General features: G+C 36.4%; 1 protein-coding gene across 1 annotated transcript in view; it reads left to right on the forward strand.

Moving 5' to 3' along the window:
• The window catches only part of spata17 (spermatogenesis associated 17), a 30336-nt gene extending 14583 nt beyond the window's left edge, over nt 1–15753 (forward strand). Inside the window, exons 8-10 of the mRNA XM_079632759.1 lie at nt 975–1123; nt 4820–4955; nt 15609–15753. Coding sequence (XP_079488885.1) covers nt 975–1123; nt 4820–4955; nt 15609–15689 — 366 coding nt within the window. The 3' untranslated portion in view covers nt 15690–15753. The remainder of the gene's footprint in view (nt 1–974; nt 1124–4819; nt 4956–15608) is intronic.
• Nucleotides 15754–17740: the final 1987 nt, after the last annotated feature.

A 17740-nucleotide genomic window follows, 5' to 3' on the forward strand; every position in this document is an offset into this window, starting at 1 on the left:
TTCCCGGTCTACTGACATTTGTTAAGACATCTGCTTCAAACATTACAATCCTCATGATAACTTTCGTTAACTTTACATTAAGTAAATCCACTTTAAAAGCTAGTTAATCCTGGACAGTGATCCCGTTGAAATACACAGAGCGACGCAAAACGGAAGTTCAAAGACAATATTCTAAAGATGGCTGCGCCCTTGTTTCTCTGGCGCATAAGGTCCATAGTGGTACTTTTTATTAGCATTGTTGAATGTATCAATAATAGTGGTTAAAGTGGTTTGGTGACACGGTTAAGAGGTTAAGAGGCCAAGTCAAACTTAGACCAAACTTAGAGCATGTGTATATATATATATTGTAGCTGCAAAAAAAAACAATACACCCTTGACAGCACCAAAACTTTAGATTTCATCATGTAATCAATTGAGAACATATAGACATATAGATCAGTTAAAATATATTCTGATTATTGTGGTACGATGGCATATGCATTATTTACACATACATTTGTATTTCATGTTGATTTTAATTTTATGAATAAAAGCCATAATTGTCCAGATTGAGAATTTATTGCATTTCAGTTGAATAATTTTAACTGATTCAATTAAATTGTTAGAGATAAATGAACAACAAACTCTAGAAAAAAAATACCCTCATAAGAGTAATACTATCCCTGAAAATAAACTACTGGGGTATCATTTATTTTCTTAATAAAAAGACAATTTTGACATGGCTATTCTGTTAGCATGTGTATGTGGTAGTGAAATCTAGTGTGTTTACTTGAAATCTCTACCACCTTGGCCTCTTCAGGGCCTTCACTGTATGGTCAACGTATCATTATCAGCTCTGGTCAGGTGTGTTCATGTCTTAGATGAAAAGACTGGGGCTTTCGAGGGTCCATCTGGCCGTCCACAGGGGCCTCATCAATAATGAGGCGGGCGGGTTTGGGCAATAAAACATTTACCTTATCCCCCGTACCTGTCAGGGGCCCTTTCGCCCAGCTCTGGAAGTGCAGCAGCAGCGGCAGCGGCCCCTGGAGCCAAGCCTGCGCGTGGCCACATCCATCACTGCCCTGGAGGAGGCCAGAGAGGAGCTCAAACGCCAGGAGTGGAGGACTCGCGTCATCGACCAGACGTAAGTTACACACACACAAGTGCTAGCATGTACACATCCCTAGAAGCTGCACTAGAGATTGTGTGAAATGCTTGTATGTATTGATTTATACCAATGGAACATATTCTGTAGCAGGACTTGATAACGAAGTGTAAATTAACTGTACAAGGTCTCAATAAGATTCAAAAAGTATTCTGACACTTGTAAGTGTTGCTTGAAGGGGAAAATTAAAATTCTGTCATCATTTACTAAAAAAAAACACAAAACACAAAAAACAAACATTGTTTTATTTTTTAGAGGGACAAAAAAAAAGTCAGTGGTGTCCTAAACAATGCTGACGTTCATTATATGGACAAAAACATTCTTCAAAAAACATTCTCCAAAATATCATCTTTTGTGTTCCTCACAAGGAACATACAGGTTTGGAACAGCATGAAGGTCAATTAATAATTAAAAAAAAATTTGGTGAGCTATACCTTTAAGTAACACATAAAAGCATATGAATAGCATTGCATGCTTAAGTGTCCAAATATTTTCTAGAGCCACTGTATATCTTATCTTTGTACAGTAAATTTGCACTGCATTATCAAGTAGGATTAGGGTTCATTTAGATTTTTGGGTGAACTTAAGTGTCCAAATACTTTTGAGGCCACTGTAGATGTTAATATAAACATAAAATTAAGTTTCCAAGTGTAATAGTGCAAACTGTTGAGTACTCGAACTCTATATGTGACATTGTGTAGATGCACATTAATCACACTAAAGAAGCCCCACACTTTATTCTCAAAGTTTGAAGCAGATGGTACAATCTCAAGTGGGGTAAGTTAACAAACAACAGCAACTAATAATAGCCCTATACCGTTTCATCCCTGCTGATACATAATTAGCATTATTAGTCTTCTCTGTTATATAATTATTGAAGCAGATTACCATAATAAATACTGTATTATTTTTTTACGTTACTTCAGTGCCATCTCTGTTTTAAAACCCTTCCGTTTTATTTTAATTACAAGCTCAATGTGCAATGTTTTTTAATCATGTTTAATTTTTTTTTCTTCTTGCTCCGACTTTAAACAGTAAATTAGCTAACCCCATTAACACAGAATACCCCAAACAGGCTGTAATAGGAGAGGTGGTTACTGTGTAAATCGTATTATACATGTGGTGTCTGCAGGGCATGGCGAAGCATGATTAGAGTCTTTTTGATCCAGGATCCTACTCTCGTTTCACTAATTTCCTCTGAAATGTTTCAAAGAGCCACCAAAATGTTGCTGCTCCTTTTTTTTTTTCACCGCCAGCTTAATTTCAGTCCTAGTGATGTCTCCTCAGCCTCCAATGCAGATAATGCTGGGATGGATTACCATGATTTAGAGAAAAAAAATAGCTCCATAGTGGACTAAATTAGTTTGACAGTGAATTTAAGTACCGGTACTTGGACTATGAAGCGTTTATTGATATTTAAAAAAATATTTAAAATAGGACCGTTGAGAATTACACTAAAATATTTTGTCAGGTAAACTAATAATATGCTTCATGTGGTAAATAAACTTAATCTAAATACTACATTAGGTTGCACAAACAAAAATTAACTTTTTTTAAATAAATGTAAATATTTTTTTTTAATAAAGTTAAATAAATTATTGGAATGAAATATCGTTATTTCATTCATTCATTTAATCTTTTATTTGATTCTGTTTAAAAAGTGTTAGCCTGCAGTTTGGTTTACAAATGTGCAAGAGGAAGACTGAATACATACATCTATACATATTTTTCTCTCCCCCTGCTTCTTCTCTGTTCTTTCATTTCACTTCCTCTTGCACTCCCCCTTTTCCTGTTTCGGTGGCCTCCTAGGGTGTTGTCACTGGGCATTGGTCTGCACTGCCAAAAGATCCCCTGCGAGAAGTCAAACTTTCCTTAATGGCTTTCAATGAATAAAAACTACCCTATTAAAATGCAATTCAGTGGCAATGAAAGCAGTAAGTGAAACAGCCGGCAAGCAGCAGAAGCGTTGTGTATTCTGGGACATTGGGGCCACATTAATTTTTGCTCTGTGATGTCCGTCCCATGTGCACATTAGCATGGGTTGCACTGTAATCTGTCTTGTAGGGAGGCTAGTGTCTCTAGTGGATAAGGATGTCTGTGGGAGATTGGGCCATTATTTAAAGGGCCAGCGTGGTGTTTGATGATGTCACCCCCTTTTTTACCTTGCACCATCAAAGCTTTACCAAGCATTATTGCTTATGTGGTACTTACATGACAGGGGAAGTCCTCTAATAAATAATGATCTTGTTCAGGATGGTTCTTTGAGGAGATAACTAAAGAGAGTGTCAAACAAACTCAAACTGCTAGAAAGTTTCACTATAGTTGGCGCAGATGGTATTCATTTATATATATTTTTTCCTAAACAGGTGTTTAAGATAGCATTTGTTAAAAAATATGAGACTGTCTTTGATCTTATGCGTGTTTAGAAAATCCCATTTGTTTTTTTGTTTTTTACTCTGAATATGTGGCAGTTTTTCAATGGATTGCAAACTTTTAACTTTTCCAGGTGGAGCGATTATGGTTACATTTTCCACATTTGTCTGTTTTGATTTCATTAAAGAGGACAGGGGTTCACCTGCACTTCTGGTTTCATCATCATAAAAGGGAACGAACACGCCAAGCATTGGGAATAAAAAAACCTTTCTTTGCAGATTGTGTTCACAGAAAGTGCCAAGGTTGTTGGTTGTTTGTTTGTTTTGTGACAAGCCAAGCCAATGCCCAGCGGACGTTTACCCAGCCTCGCGCAGACACCTCTTGTACCGCACTGGATAAATCTTCCTCCAGGCAAAGTGTCTTGGGTACAATTTACAAAATCAACCTCGCTGTAATTAACATCTGGCATTTTTCCTAAGTAACTGCTATTTGCACTGAACGTGTGCCCAGCAAACTCGCAGCATGTGCAGAAACAACCACAAGACATCACAACGATTAAGAAGCGATTTGGGTTTGGAAATGATCTGGACTAGAATGAAAAGTGCCTGCGAGGGAGGGATGAGGCAATGTGATGATGTATAAGTAACATGTGCTGTGCTGTGAAAATAGCAGAGTGTTAGCTCTTAGCAGTCGCGTTAGCCAAGACCAGAGACCAGTAATGGGGCCGACACTGAGGTTATGCTCTATACAACAAGCTGGTGTTGAAAAATATGTTCCCATTTTTTTTCCTATTTATATACACTACTGTCAACAGTTTGGGGTCAGTGCAATTATTTATTTATTTATTTATTTATTTATTTATTTTTTATAAATTAATACTTTTATCCCAACAAGGACACACTAAATTGAATCAAATTGATAAATATTTTGATCAATATTTTACGATGTTAAAAAAGATTTATATTTCAAATGAATGGTTTATCAAAGAAAAATTGTAGCATGGTTTCCACAAACGTATCAAGCCTCATAACTGTTTTCAACATTGATTATAATAAGAAATGTTTTGTGAGCACCAAATCAGCAAAATAAAGATTTTTGCAGGAGCATGTGAAACTGAAGACTAGAGTAATGATGCTGAAAATTCAGCTTTGTCATCGGAGGATTAAATTAGATTTTAAAGTCTAGTTCAAAAGAAAACTTGCATAATATTTCATATGTATTTTGATCAAATAAATAATATTCATAGTATATTAGCTAATTGAGTATTTTAATTCCTATGTCTTTGTGTTTTTTGCCACACAGTTTCCTTCCATTTTTAAAAACCAGCCAAAATAAGCGGTGCGAGGGCCTGATGCACACCTCCACCCCGTTTGAGCAGGTGGCATATGGGACCAAGCACTTCCGAGAGGAGCACGAGGAGTACCTCCAGGGGAAAAAGGTACACGTTTCGCTAGCATGCACATGTAGAACTGCCAAGACGCATTGTGTGCTGGCATTTCTCTGAAAAAGGGATATGGGATCTGTGATGGTGATGGGGGGGTGAACCCACGCACCCCCACCAAAACAACCTCCATGTTGAGCGTCGCAAATTTGTCAAATTTGACAGCAATTTAATAAATACCCACAAGTAAATGAGGAGAAAAGGCTTTCTCCCCCCCTCAAAGTCCTCACATTAGGTAATTGACTGTGTCTCTGCTGAAGGCCGTTCATGGATGAGAGTTCTTTATTGGCTCTTACCAGCAGGCACTACCCTCTGCATCCAGCGCAATTGCCCAGAAATACTTCCTCCGGAATGAAATAAATAAGAGCCCCTACTGCTGACACCGCTCATGTATGCTTGGTTGATACTAGATGTGGCGCCTCGGTTCCGCTCTGTGTTTTAATTGTTATCTCTATGGCATAAAATTTTGGATTTTTATTTTATTTTTTTACAGGGTACAGAATTCATCAGGTCATTCCCAGAATACATCAGACACTGGTCTAGTTTAACTACATCCAAGCCATTCCGTAATACGTCACAGGTTAAAAGACGTGGTACATGCTTCTCTCTGATACTTTTGGAAAGTGGCCCAGTATGTCTTGATTTATACCGTGATGGTCTTAGGCTGGTGACAGTAATGAAGACTCAGCATAACGAGCCTGCCTATGATCAGCATAATTGATGTGGCAGAGGACACCATTTTAAGGATTATCACTGATCCATAGCTGAACAGGAGGCAAACCCTCAGCCTCAGGGGTGATTCCCCATCAAGAAGAGCTTTACCACACTAACACGTAGACCACACTGTTCAAAAGTTTGGGATCAGTAAGATGTTTTTTATTCAGAAAGGACACATTCAATTGATCAAAAGTGACTGTAAATACATTTATAATGTTACAAAAGATTTCTATTTAAGTTGATGCTGTTCTTTGGAACTTTTTCTATTCATCAAGATCCTGAAAAAAGTAATATTAAGGAAAATATTAAATCACAGAACTGTTTTCAACATTGATATTAAGATAACAAATTATTGAGCACCAAATCAGAAGCATTAGAATGATTTCGGAAGGATCTTTTGACACTGAAGACTGGAGTAATGATGCTGAAAAATCAGCTTTGCATCAGGAACACATTTAAAAAAAAATATATATATATATATATATAAAATAAGAAACCGTTATTTTAAATTGTAATATGTCACACTAGTACTGTTTTTATTGTATTTCTCATCAAATAAATAAAGGCTTAATGAGCAAAGGAGACTTCATTCAAAAGCATTAAAAATCCCCTTTTGAATGGCAAATGCACTAAATATACAGTATTTGACTTTATTTCTTAATATTGTGAAATAGAAAGACGCATGGTAAAATATAAAATCTTATATTATAAGATATCTTAATATTTGGAGACAAACATTTCTTGTGATTATTTTATAGAGTATGTTGTCAGATTAAAAACTCACAATTACAAGAATTAAAGTTCCCATTACCTTTTTCTTTTTTTACTTGAGCATGAACAGGCTTGCAGAAGTAACCAACTACAATTTTGTTCATGGCATTCTTGCGTTTGATCTGTTGGCACATGCCAGACTCATTAACCCTTCGCAAAGCTGCCTCAGTGTCTGTAATTAATGCAACAAGCTCATGCAACATACGCACTGCATTTCTGCTTTGAATGGATTATTCTTTCCCCCTCAACACTACTTTGATAAGTTATCTGGAAGAACTCGCTCATTCTCTCCCACCTCATCATCAAGGAGCCCATCCATTCCTCTATCACTGGGGGGTACTGGGTACGTTTTGCTTTTTCTAATTATTTTGTTTGCTTATTTATTTATTTATTTACGTCCTTCTCTGAAGAGTGCGACTGCAGAGCTATTTTTGATTAATCAAAATGCATTAGACTTCTAAGAGAGTAATGTACTCCAAAAGATGCCCTCCATTTAACCCGGGTCACACCGAGACCCTGGCGCCAGAGGCACTGATGTTCCCGTGAGAATTATGTATGTTAAGATGACGGTACTCTCGATGGGTTTGATTCGGATATTAGATTTATGCAAACCGCAATTGGAATATGTATCTCTGTCTTGTATAACAAAATACTGTCTCCCATTGAGTCAATATTAATGATTACGTTTTTATTTGATTTTAGATTTTTATGTAAAATATTTTAACATTTAAAAAAAATAAACATACGATTATGACACTGTTCATATTCAGATATTTCCCCATTAAAACATAATCTGTAAAAGGCCTGAATAAAGTAGTTTTGCTTAGGTACATTCGTTATATATAATAATCCTTATATAATATGTAAAGATTTTTCAATTAAAATATGTAAGGATCATTCAATTCAATTTGATGGAATTTTACTATTAATTGAAATGCATAAATCTTAAAGGCTTAAAAAAAATCAGTGTACGTTATGTGAAAAAGAAAATTTAAACTCTAGTTTCTCACAGGAAAAGCTTTGTCCCTTGATGACGGTCCCAAGCTTGGAAACATAAATTGATTCTAAAGAGAAAATTAGATGGCACTTATTACACTGTCTAACTAGTAACCCAGTGTCATTTGTCTGTGGCTTGATAAATGTTCCACGTTTGCCTACCTTTGACGGTTACCAATGAGAAATACGTTGCAGACAAACCATTTTTTTTAATAAATCTCCTAAGCCCCTCGCTTTTTTTCCCTTGCATTGACTCGCATGAAGATAATGATGGATATGGTAATTTCCAAGTGCATCTCTGATTTAATTATACCCATTCTCTTTTTCCTTTCTTCTCCATTCATTTGTTCATCCCACCCCTCATAGGACCCACACCTTGAGATGTGTTATTTCCCAGATTAACATGTCTTAACCTGAAAGCAGTGCTTGGTGATTTATCTCAATTGTGGAGATAAAAGGAAGTGATGCAGGAAGAATTACAGAGGCTTCAGACATGCTCAGATACATAACTAATGAACTTTACCTCTGATATTTGAATCTAGGTCCTTTTTATAAAACCCTTTTGAGGTCTAATTTTTTTTCCCTTTGAACAATGAAGTCCATTAAAAAGAAAAGTTTTCCTGAACTAAGTGAACTTAACTGGTTATGGTTAGAGACGTTAAACCTTTGCATTGTCTGTCCTTTTGTCTTTTTTCTCCTCCATTTAAGGCTGTTTCTTCAACTTACAGGCACTTCTCAACAGATTTCTTTACTTTTATTCTTCTTCTTCTTTTACATTGTTTATTATTATTATTATTAGTAGTAGTAGTATTGATTTAGACTTGTCCCAGACCTAGACTTTCAATCTTAAAATATGAAAATCTAGCTAATAAATATATTGGAATTTTAAGCTATGAAAATCAAAAAAGATTGAAATAAATGTAAAACTTTAAAAATGTTATTGTGTGAAATCATATATATTAGTATATTATGTATATTATGACAGTATACAGTCATATTATGACTGTTCCTCACTTGTCACCTCTAGTTTGTTATAATAAAGTTTTAAAATAATATATTTTTAATAGTTTTTATCAAAAGTTAAGTGTGCTTAGCATGTTTGAAATTAATTATAAGATTTTGACGTGATTGTGATAAAAATCAAGGCACTGCATCACATTTTTATTTTGCAATGAAAGTACGAAAATACTATTTAATTTTATTCGGGATAAAATATAGCTATTTAAGGGAGTGAGCTATTTTATTCCTTAATATTCTTAAAAATGTCATTTCCACTTAAAAAACTAATGGCAGTTTGAGGAGGAAAATACATTTATTCGTGATGGTTCAGGGAAAAAAATGACTGTGATGCATGTACAGTACATACACTGGTATGATAAAACACACTAGTCCGAGCAACAACAAAAAAAGTGTTTCCATTTTTAAGAGAGTTTAATTTATGATAGTCTACAATGTGCAAAGAAAATTGAAAAAACACCCTTAAAAGGAATCAGTGAAAGGCGGCATTACAATGATTTGAGCTCTTTAGGATATGAAGTGACGGTCCACAGCGGTGTGTTGTCAGCCCAGTAGTTGTGGATCAGAAGTGATGCGGACAGACAGAGAGGCACGGGTGTTTCCGCGCCGTTCCCTCTCCTCTGTAATTAGTGCATTAGTTAATAGCCCCTTGACAAGAATGACCCTTCATCAGGGTGTACGCTGGCCCCTGACTATAGCCAGCCCTGCGATCTGATTTTTGCATCATCACCACCAATTCTAACAAATTGAACCACCAGGGCTAATTACGGTGGCTAATAAAGTGCTGGCGGTGGCATTGCCTCGGTGCAAAAGCCACTCCATCGCCTTACATTAGACTTTCATCAATCATGTTTTCAAACTGATATATCTTAGCGCCTGAACACCAACACAGGCATACATTTATTTTCTCTCTCTTCTATTCTAATGTTGCTTCAGTAATTGCTTTTTCCTCTGCTAGACCCCCATCTCCATTGTCCCCCCTTGAATATCGCCTCTAAGCACAACTGGAGCAGTTTTTTTTTTTTTTTATTATTGTTGTAGGCAACTGGAATATTTAGCCTAAAATGATGCTTTGTTAGTGGCTGCTCTTGTTAATCACTGGCAGAATAATGCATCACCATGATATGTGTGATATATGAGGTGTGTTTAAATGCGAATGATATTCATAATGAGCAATAAATAAGTGATATAAAAGTAGGACAACCTACTTTGACTCCAGGATAGAAAATGGCATGTGAGTGTTTCTATTATGCACACACACACGTGCGTGCGTGCACACACACACACACACACACACACACACACACACACACATGCTCATATCCCAGACCGGACTACATTAGTGACCAAGAGCCTCTGGGTGATTCACTATATCCATTTTATAGGGATATAAAATCCCTCGGCCCCTTCATTTGCCACGTAATAAACAATTCGCCTGACATGCCTCTCACTTTTTTCTTACATATGTATCAATTAACTTTACACCTTCTTATATTATGTCAGCATTTCCTTTTTTATCGTCATTCATATAAATAGTAAATAAATATAATGTGTTGCAAACTGATTTGAAATGGCCTTTGACTTTAACATTTAGAAAATTCATACCATCCGTCAGCAGCAAATTTAACAGTCAATTTTGGATGACTCTAAAAGTTACGAAATGTGCATTGTAATGATTTCATATTTTGTTATATTTATTAGTATTTTTATTTAAAATAAATATATATTTAGTTTGTGGAAGCACTGCCTGATTTGCTTCCAGACAAAACAAACTAAATCACTAAAACACTAAACACACCTCTGGCTCTCATTTTTGTGTAATTTTTACACTTAAACTTAAAGTATCTAAAATGCACAGTGCAAAAAAAACATTGTTTTGTAGGGCAGAGTAAGATGAAATTACTCCACAGTACCATGTATTTTTCTAAACCCCATTTCCTTTAAACCGTCTCCTCCATCTGTGCTTTTCTTTATGCATGTTTATTCAAATATGAACTGGTTTCCTCTGTCATTCTGACAATAAAAACAGACCCTTCTGAATTTCATCTGTGCTGTGGCTCGTGCAGCTACTTGAAAGCTATTGGATTTTTTGCATAGCATGAATGGAAGTTATTTTTCTCTTCACAGTGTGATTGAATTAATGAAATCAGAATTACTGTACGTAAGCTTCCAAGGACAGGGATTTGTGTTCACGTGCCAATTATATGAGACTGTTGCAGGTAATAACTAAGCAGGAATCTCATTTACATGGCATGCACTTGGTCTCTTCAATAGACACAGAAGGATTACTTTAGCCACACAACATTGCGTAACTGCGCAAAAAAATGCATCATTCTGGTATTGTCAGTTAATCTTACTGAAATTGTCTGTGTGTGTTAGCTGATTGAGAGCCATATTGGGGTCATGTCACCTGAAATAGCTTGATTATATCAAATTTATGATTTTCTCTGACTTAATTGTCATATTCTACAGCATTCTAAAAATGGCATTGGGTATTTAGATAATGCATTCTGATGATAAAGCACAGTGATTATCCACTAAATAAAATTGGAGTTTCACTGATCAAATTTTTTGCATGCCTTAATTAGTCCTTACATCCACTCTGGAAGATGTTAAAGTTAAATCCAATAAAAAAATTAATAAAAATTATATATATATATATATATTCATTTATTCAACTAAATTGTCAAAAAATCATATTCTATATGGAAAATATATTCTATATATATATATATTTTTTTTTTATTATTATTTTTTTTTTTTTTTACAGAGGGAGATAAATATTTGCACATGTACTTATTGCCTGAAACCATGTTAAACTACAAATCAATTTTTTAATACTAATTTTCATCCAACGTCGTCATTGCCTGATCATTTGTTTTTTTTGTGTGTGTTTTTTAATGCATGTGGTATTCTGTTTTTTCATGAGGGAGTAATTAGTCTTTAAAGCTAGATAGACTTTTTCCAGTATAAAATAAAATTGGTCGTTGGTTTAAGAAATGCATATTTCATCAAGCATTTGATTAAAGTGAAATGATTATGCACTGTCAAATTTGGCTGATTAGAATAGTGATTTTGTTTTACCTTAGACTGATTAAGTTTTTGATTGGTGTTTTAGACTATTTTTAGCGTATAACCGTAGTAGACCAAATGTGCTTTTGAGAACACAAGCGCTTTTAAAATCCTAGTGCAACTTTTTTTTTGTATATAACTCAAACTCGTATTAAAAAATTTAATAGCATTTTACTTGTTAACAAAAAACAAAACATTTTACTCAGTCCACATGCAACAACAAATACTATTATGTGCATTTGAGCAGTCAGAAATGCAAAGGGTACATGCAGCTCCCCTCAGAGCAGAGCCGGCACCAGGACACATGAACTGGGGGGGAGGGGGGCCTTCATAAATTTTGAGAGGACCATTGCCATCACGTTAGTTTGCACCACAATTCAGACTGAGAATTTATCTCATAAATTCATCCATTTCTCCCAAAATACATAAAAATAAGTGGCTGGTGAATTAGTAGAAGAATAAAATCTGATATGAATAAAATACAATGTCAATTTATAATTGAAAGGATTATTATTGCCGCTTTCATAGACATCATGTGTATTTAGCAAACTATAAATGTTTTGTTTTAGGTTTTTTTGCTAGGATTCAACTTAAATACTATTTAAATGTCTGAAACCTAAAATACTGATTGAAAACATATAGTTGAGATATATGAAAACCACTGAACGTGTCCATCTCTGGCTCAGCGCCAGCCGAAGCGCAAAAGCACATTTGAATTTAGCAGTTGATCATGTGATGCACTGAATGTTCTAATCACACCGGTGTGATCGTACGCATCAAAGGGTTTCGAGGGGGGAGGGGGGACAAATTGTAACTGAGGGGGCACAAATCAGATCTGAGGGGCAATGCCCCTTTTTGCCCCCTCGTGGCGCCGGGCCTGATCAAGAGTAGCCACGTATGAAAGAGTCCTCTGCCATTTCCCTACTGGCCTGTACAGAGCTGTGCAGTGGGAATTACGCCGTCAACTTCTCACTAGCTAAAATAATGTAAACTCATTTCGGCTGAGGCCCAGCTAAGATGTCAGTGTGTATGAATGCGAAAAGTGCATTGGACGCATTAGGACTTGACAGGGGCCCTTCTTGAAATAAGTGAAATTAATGGAGCTCTTTTCATGTACGACAAGGCCGCGGCACCCCTTTCAGCCTGCTTACAGTCAGAGAAAAGTCAATACTTTTTTATTACTCCAGGCTGACCTACCTTCTGCACTACAAGTGCTAGCTGTGCTAATTGGTTTCAGTTGTGAGGGGAAAAAATAGAAAAGCTTCATTCCGAAGAACATTGCAGCAAATAAATCAATCTCATATTTTTTTATCCCTTGTCTGTTTTTATTGGGTAATGTTGGCGAGAGAGGCAACAAATGCTTGGTTAAAATATGGGTTCCATGGGCTAAAAAGTGTCTAAGTGCCCTGAGTGCTTCTCTGAAGTCCGCTGTTGTTCCACTGCTGTTATGTAGCTGTTAAATGAAACACACTCTGAGGTGAAAGATAACAAAGAACATGGGTTACAGCTATTTTAAGAGAACAGGTTGACGTGACAAATAAGAACATCAGCTAGAGGAGAGATTCATTTTATATATTCAGAAGGACTGAGGGCACTTTAGAAATGTGTCTCGCTGATTCCAATTAAGGACATTTGTTCACGTTAAAAGAAATAGGTTGGTTTATAAATAGATACTAGAACTCTGAAACGCTCAATACTTTTTAATCAACGTTAAAATAACTGTAAGATCCTTATTATCACCATGTTTTAACCTTAAAGCCGTTGTAGTTCAGCTCGTACGCCGCTACCTACACCAACAAACATCAGTCATTGGTCATTAATTATGCGTCTACAAACTGAGCCTTGTTGTGGGACAGAAATCAAAGTTTTTGCAATAATCTCATTTCTGAAGTTTGATTTTTGTTGTGTAGTGACCGATGTGAATTACTCCATTTTCCACTTTGGAGATGATGTCCTTTTGCGTTTCTTGTGCAGTTGTTCGAGTTAGTGTGGAGTGCTGTTTACAAGGACAGCTAGCTGCAGCGTTTCCCGAGGCCAAGACACACGGATGATTGTCATGGTGGCGTACGCTGACTGACAGAAGGATCACATGCATGCCTGCCAGAGGGAAACAGTCAGCGCCCCAGTCTATGACATTAGTTTGTCCTTGCTCAACTTCGGCTTTTTTTAGTCATAAAAAAACTAAATATATAATTAAATCGCCTTCCTTCCTTCCAATCTCCCTTTCCTCTTCCCGTTCTTACTCCAGTCTGTTATTTTCATTCCAACACAGCAGTGCTTCTCACAGGCTCTTGCATTAAGCGGCTGTGGAGATTCAGGTTGCGTGTTTTAGACCAGGTCAGCCTCTAGGGGGGGTCACTGAGAGCCAATTTGCTCTGAGAGATGCTCCGAGACAGGCTGTGTAGCTGCTGCAGCAACTAGGCCAAAAGCTGAATCCAGTCCAACTAAAAATATCTGACGCAGATCTTTTGTGCAGTGCTGTGAAAAAGAGGGCAGGATTTGTTGTGGCTCATGTATTCATCATTAACTGGATGACTTGGAGAATGTGTTATAGCAGTGATGAAGAACCATTGCGAGTCACAGCAACTACTGTGAGGTTAGCGTGGTCATCCAGGCATCAGGGAAGAGAGATTTTGATCGTGTTTCTTTTTATTAACCCCCTAATTTTAGATCTGAGTGGAGATGCTAAAGCTAATATGATTGTTAGTCATTGTAAAATACTTGTAGTAACAGTTAGTGCACAGTTGATGAACTGAATAAACTTTTACACTGTAAAACTTTAAAACAGAATTCACTAACTTAGCGCTAATGTTTTTGGAAATAAAATGACTTGCGTACTTGTGATGGACTGGCCATCCGTCCAGACTCTAGCATCCCTGCGACCCTACATTGGACAAATGGTTTGGAAAGTGAATGGATACATGGATGATTTGGATGCGATTTACTCACATATGCTCTTCGTTGGAGCATGAGCGCTACTCGCCAGGCCACGTCTCGAGCTAAAAACTCACATTTTAAATCTTAAATGAGCCTATAAGAAAGAAAAAATCACATATGGGATATCTTGAATATCTCACTTTTTTCTCATAGATGGCAAAAAGATTCAATTGAGAACAAATTGAGACTAATTTCCACATTTTTCTTCTGGGTAAAAGAGCTTAATCTGACATGTCTACTCTAGAATTTCAGAATAGATCTTTCAATTATGTCTCAAATAGTGCTGCTAAGATTTGTAAAGACAATCCATCAAAAGTCTTATTTCAATATGAACTCACCTAACATGAATTCACCTAATTTTCTCAGCTATTCTATCCTTATAAAATTATAGTTGTTTCTCTTATTTTAATATCTCTAATATATACATGTATTTGTTATTTACACTACCATTAAAATTTTTTGACTTACAGGTAGTAAGATTTTGTTTTTGAAAGAAGTCTCTTATGCTCACCAAGGCTGCATTTCTTTGATTAAAAATACCATAAAAATAGTAATATTGTCAAATACTATTACAATTTAAATGAGCTGTTTTTGGTCTTATTTTATATTTCTAAAATGTAATTTATTTCTGTGATGGCGAAGCTGAATTTTCAGCATCATTGCTCCAGTCTTCAGTGTCACATGATCCTTCAGAATGCATTCTAAAATGCTGATTTGTAGGCCAAGAAACATTTTTGTGGAAACCATACTTGATTTGTTTTTTCTTTGATGAATAGAACATTCAAAAGAACAACATTTATTTGAAATGGAAACCTTTTGTAGCATTATAAATGTCTTTACTGTCACGTTTGATCAATTTAATGTATCCTTTCTGAGTAAAAGTATAGTAATCTTACTGACCCCAAAAGTTATTCCGAAAGAATTTTCGGAGACACATTTGAGATTAAGTTGATTCTTCAACATAACTGAGTACTCATTCAAGGTGTGTCTGTGTGTGTGTGTCTGTGTGTGTGTGTGTGTGTCTGTGTGTGTGTGTGTGTTAAATGGAAAAACTAATAATTGCACCATCTCTGTTGAGTGTAAAACTTTTCTTTTTTTTTTCAAACTGCTGACATCCAATCAATGTGCTTATCATTTCAGCCCTTCAAGACCGTCTTCACCACCTGCCACGTCTTTGACAAGTTTGGACGACTGTACTCCAACGCTGGTAATATTGTATGAGATAGCCGAGTGGAAAACAGACAGAATCAATAAATACATTAAATGAAATATCCAATTATGCATCATTTGTTTGTCTGGTTCAGAAAGTACGAAGGTGAGATGGGGTGAAGAAAACATTTGGTGCCGCGTTTAGAGTAAAAACCGTCTCGTCCTCTTACCATAATTACATGCTATTTGTATTACGCACAATTGCTTTTTGCACTTAATATCCGCTGTGTTGATGAAAAAAAATTCTTTAACAGCAACGATTTTGATTCTGGAAAAGAGACTAATGAAATTCCTCCATTAGTTTACGCACTTACCGATGTCACACGCGGATTCTTACATCACTTCCATCAATCAACGCGCGCGGGCCGAGCAGGCAGCCGCCTCATCGCATCGCTCCCGGAATCAGCCGTTTTGAAACATTTCCCATGCATTGTTGCCACAGAAAATAAATGTCATTTAATTTCAGTGAGTGGGAAAAGGTGAAGGCACTGATCCAGTCGTCTGCTACAGAGGTTTCATTTCCACAAATAATTCTGAGTGCTTCGTTCTATTGTGTGTGGGGGGTGGGGGGGCTACAACTGTACAAAGCCTCCTGGCCGGCATCGCCACCAGCACCCTGTTGATGAATCTGAGACATGGGCAGCAGTAATTTGGAGATGCAAGGGCTATCTCTTTGATTGCTCCTGGTCCGAGGTAGTCCATCACTTCACAATAACTCACCCTGCTGCTGACTCCTGCTTCCGAAAAAACGACGCTTTTCCATCAGGGCGATTAGAAAAGGCCCTAGTTGGCTGATCTGATCACTCCCTGTTTTAACACTAAGTTTGACCCCTCGGTGGAAAAGCAACACCCTGCTTATAGCTCCCGGACATGTGGGCATGAAAAAACATCCCAGAGCTATCACGCTCGGAGAAGGACTCAAAAGTTGGCCTTGGTGATGGCTTTTGGAAAAGCTTTCACTCAGATTATGATGTAGCAATTGGCTAAAAACAGAGTTTCAAAGGCATTCTTCTTTATTTTCTTGACCTGTAAATACATCTAATTTGGCATTCTTTTATTAGATAATGAGACTTTCAGTAATGAAGTTCACAGAAGCACCAGATCTCTGAGCGTGGGCTCACATAGAGTGTTTTTTGATGGGCTATCTAGACATGTCTTGGCTTCAACTCCACCGTGGAGCCCAGCCAACATGCACCAAAGAGAATGAGGCACGCTGACGGCGGGACGTCCTCTTCACAGAGTGAAGCCATATGCAAGAGAGAGTATACGCCACTGAGGAGGGAGAGAATGAAGAAGAGCGGTAAAGCTTGCTAATGAGTAGAGACAGGGAAAATATGAAAAAGCCTTTTCTTCATAACCCTGTCTTTGGGAAAGCTTTTTCCCTGGCTAGAAGGATGAAATAGATATGAAATGTGTTTTTGTTTTTTAGTAAACTACTTCTTCTTTTTTCAACATCATTTTTTTTCAAATAATCAAAAATGCTGGCGGTGGCTGGCAACTTTTTTTTTAAACGCTGGCGTGGAAAGAGTTAAAGTATCATTAAAGGTAAATTTCAAGTATAAAAATTAATACCTAAATAGGAACATAGCAGTATATCTAAAGTGCAAAATTAATATAAAGAAAAATGTAAACTATGTATGTTGTTCAGTTAAACTTACAAGTATACATATAAAACTAGAGTTTACCGAGAGTAAACTTATAAGTGTACTTTCATTAACTAAAAAAATGTGCTACATGTATTTAACTAAACTATCAGTATACGTACAGTACAGTATGTTTACTTGTACTATATGTGCTGTACAAATGAAAAACAGTTGTGAACTAGTGTACTCAACATTTACTACTGTTACACTACTAAAAAGCTAATTTAGTCCCTTGTATTGAAATAGTACACTTAGAAGTATACTACTAGAACATTGATATTAGTATACAACTACATAAAGTATAATTAAAAATATACTTGAACTTTACTTATTTATTGTCCTTTATATAACTAGGTAAAAACACTGTGATTAAAAATCTCTTTTTTAGAAGTGACCTGCCAAGATGAGCAGCCACCGTAT

The sequence above is a fragment of the Phoxinus phoxinus genome, assembly GCF_949152265.1.
Source record: "Phoxinus phoxinus genome assembly, chromosome: 13".
In the NCBI taxonomy this organism is placed as follows: Eukaryota; Metazoa; Chordata; class Actinopteri; order Cypriniformes; family Leuciscidae; genus Phoxinus; species Phoxinus phoxinus.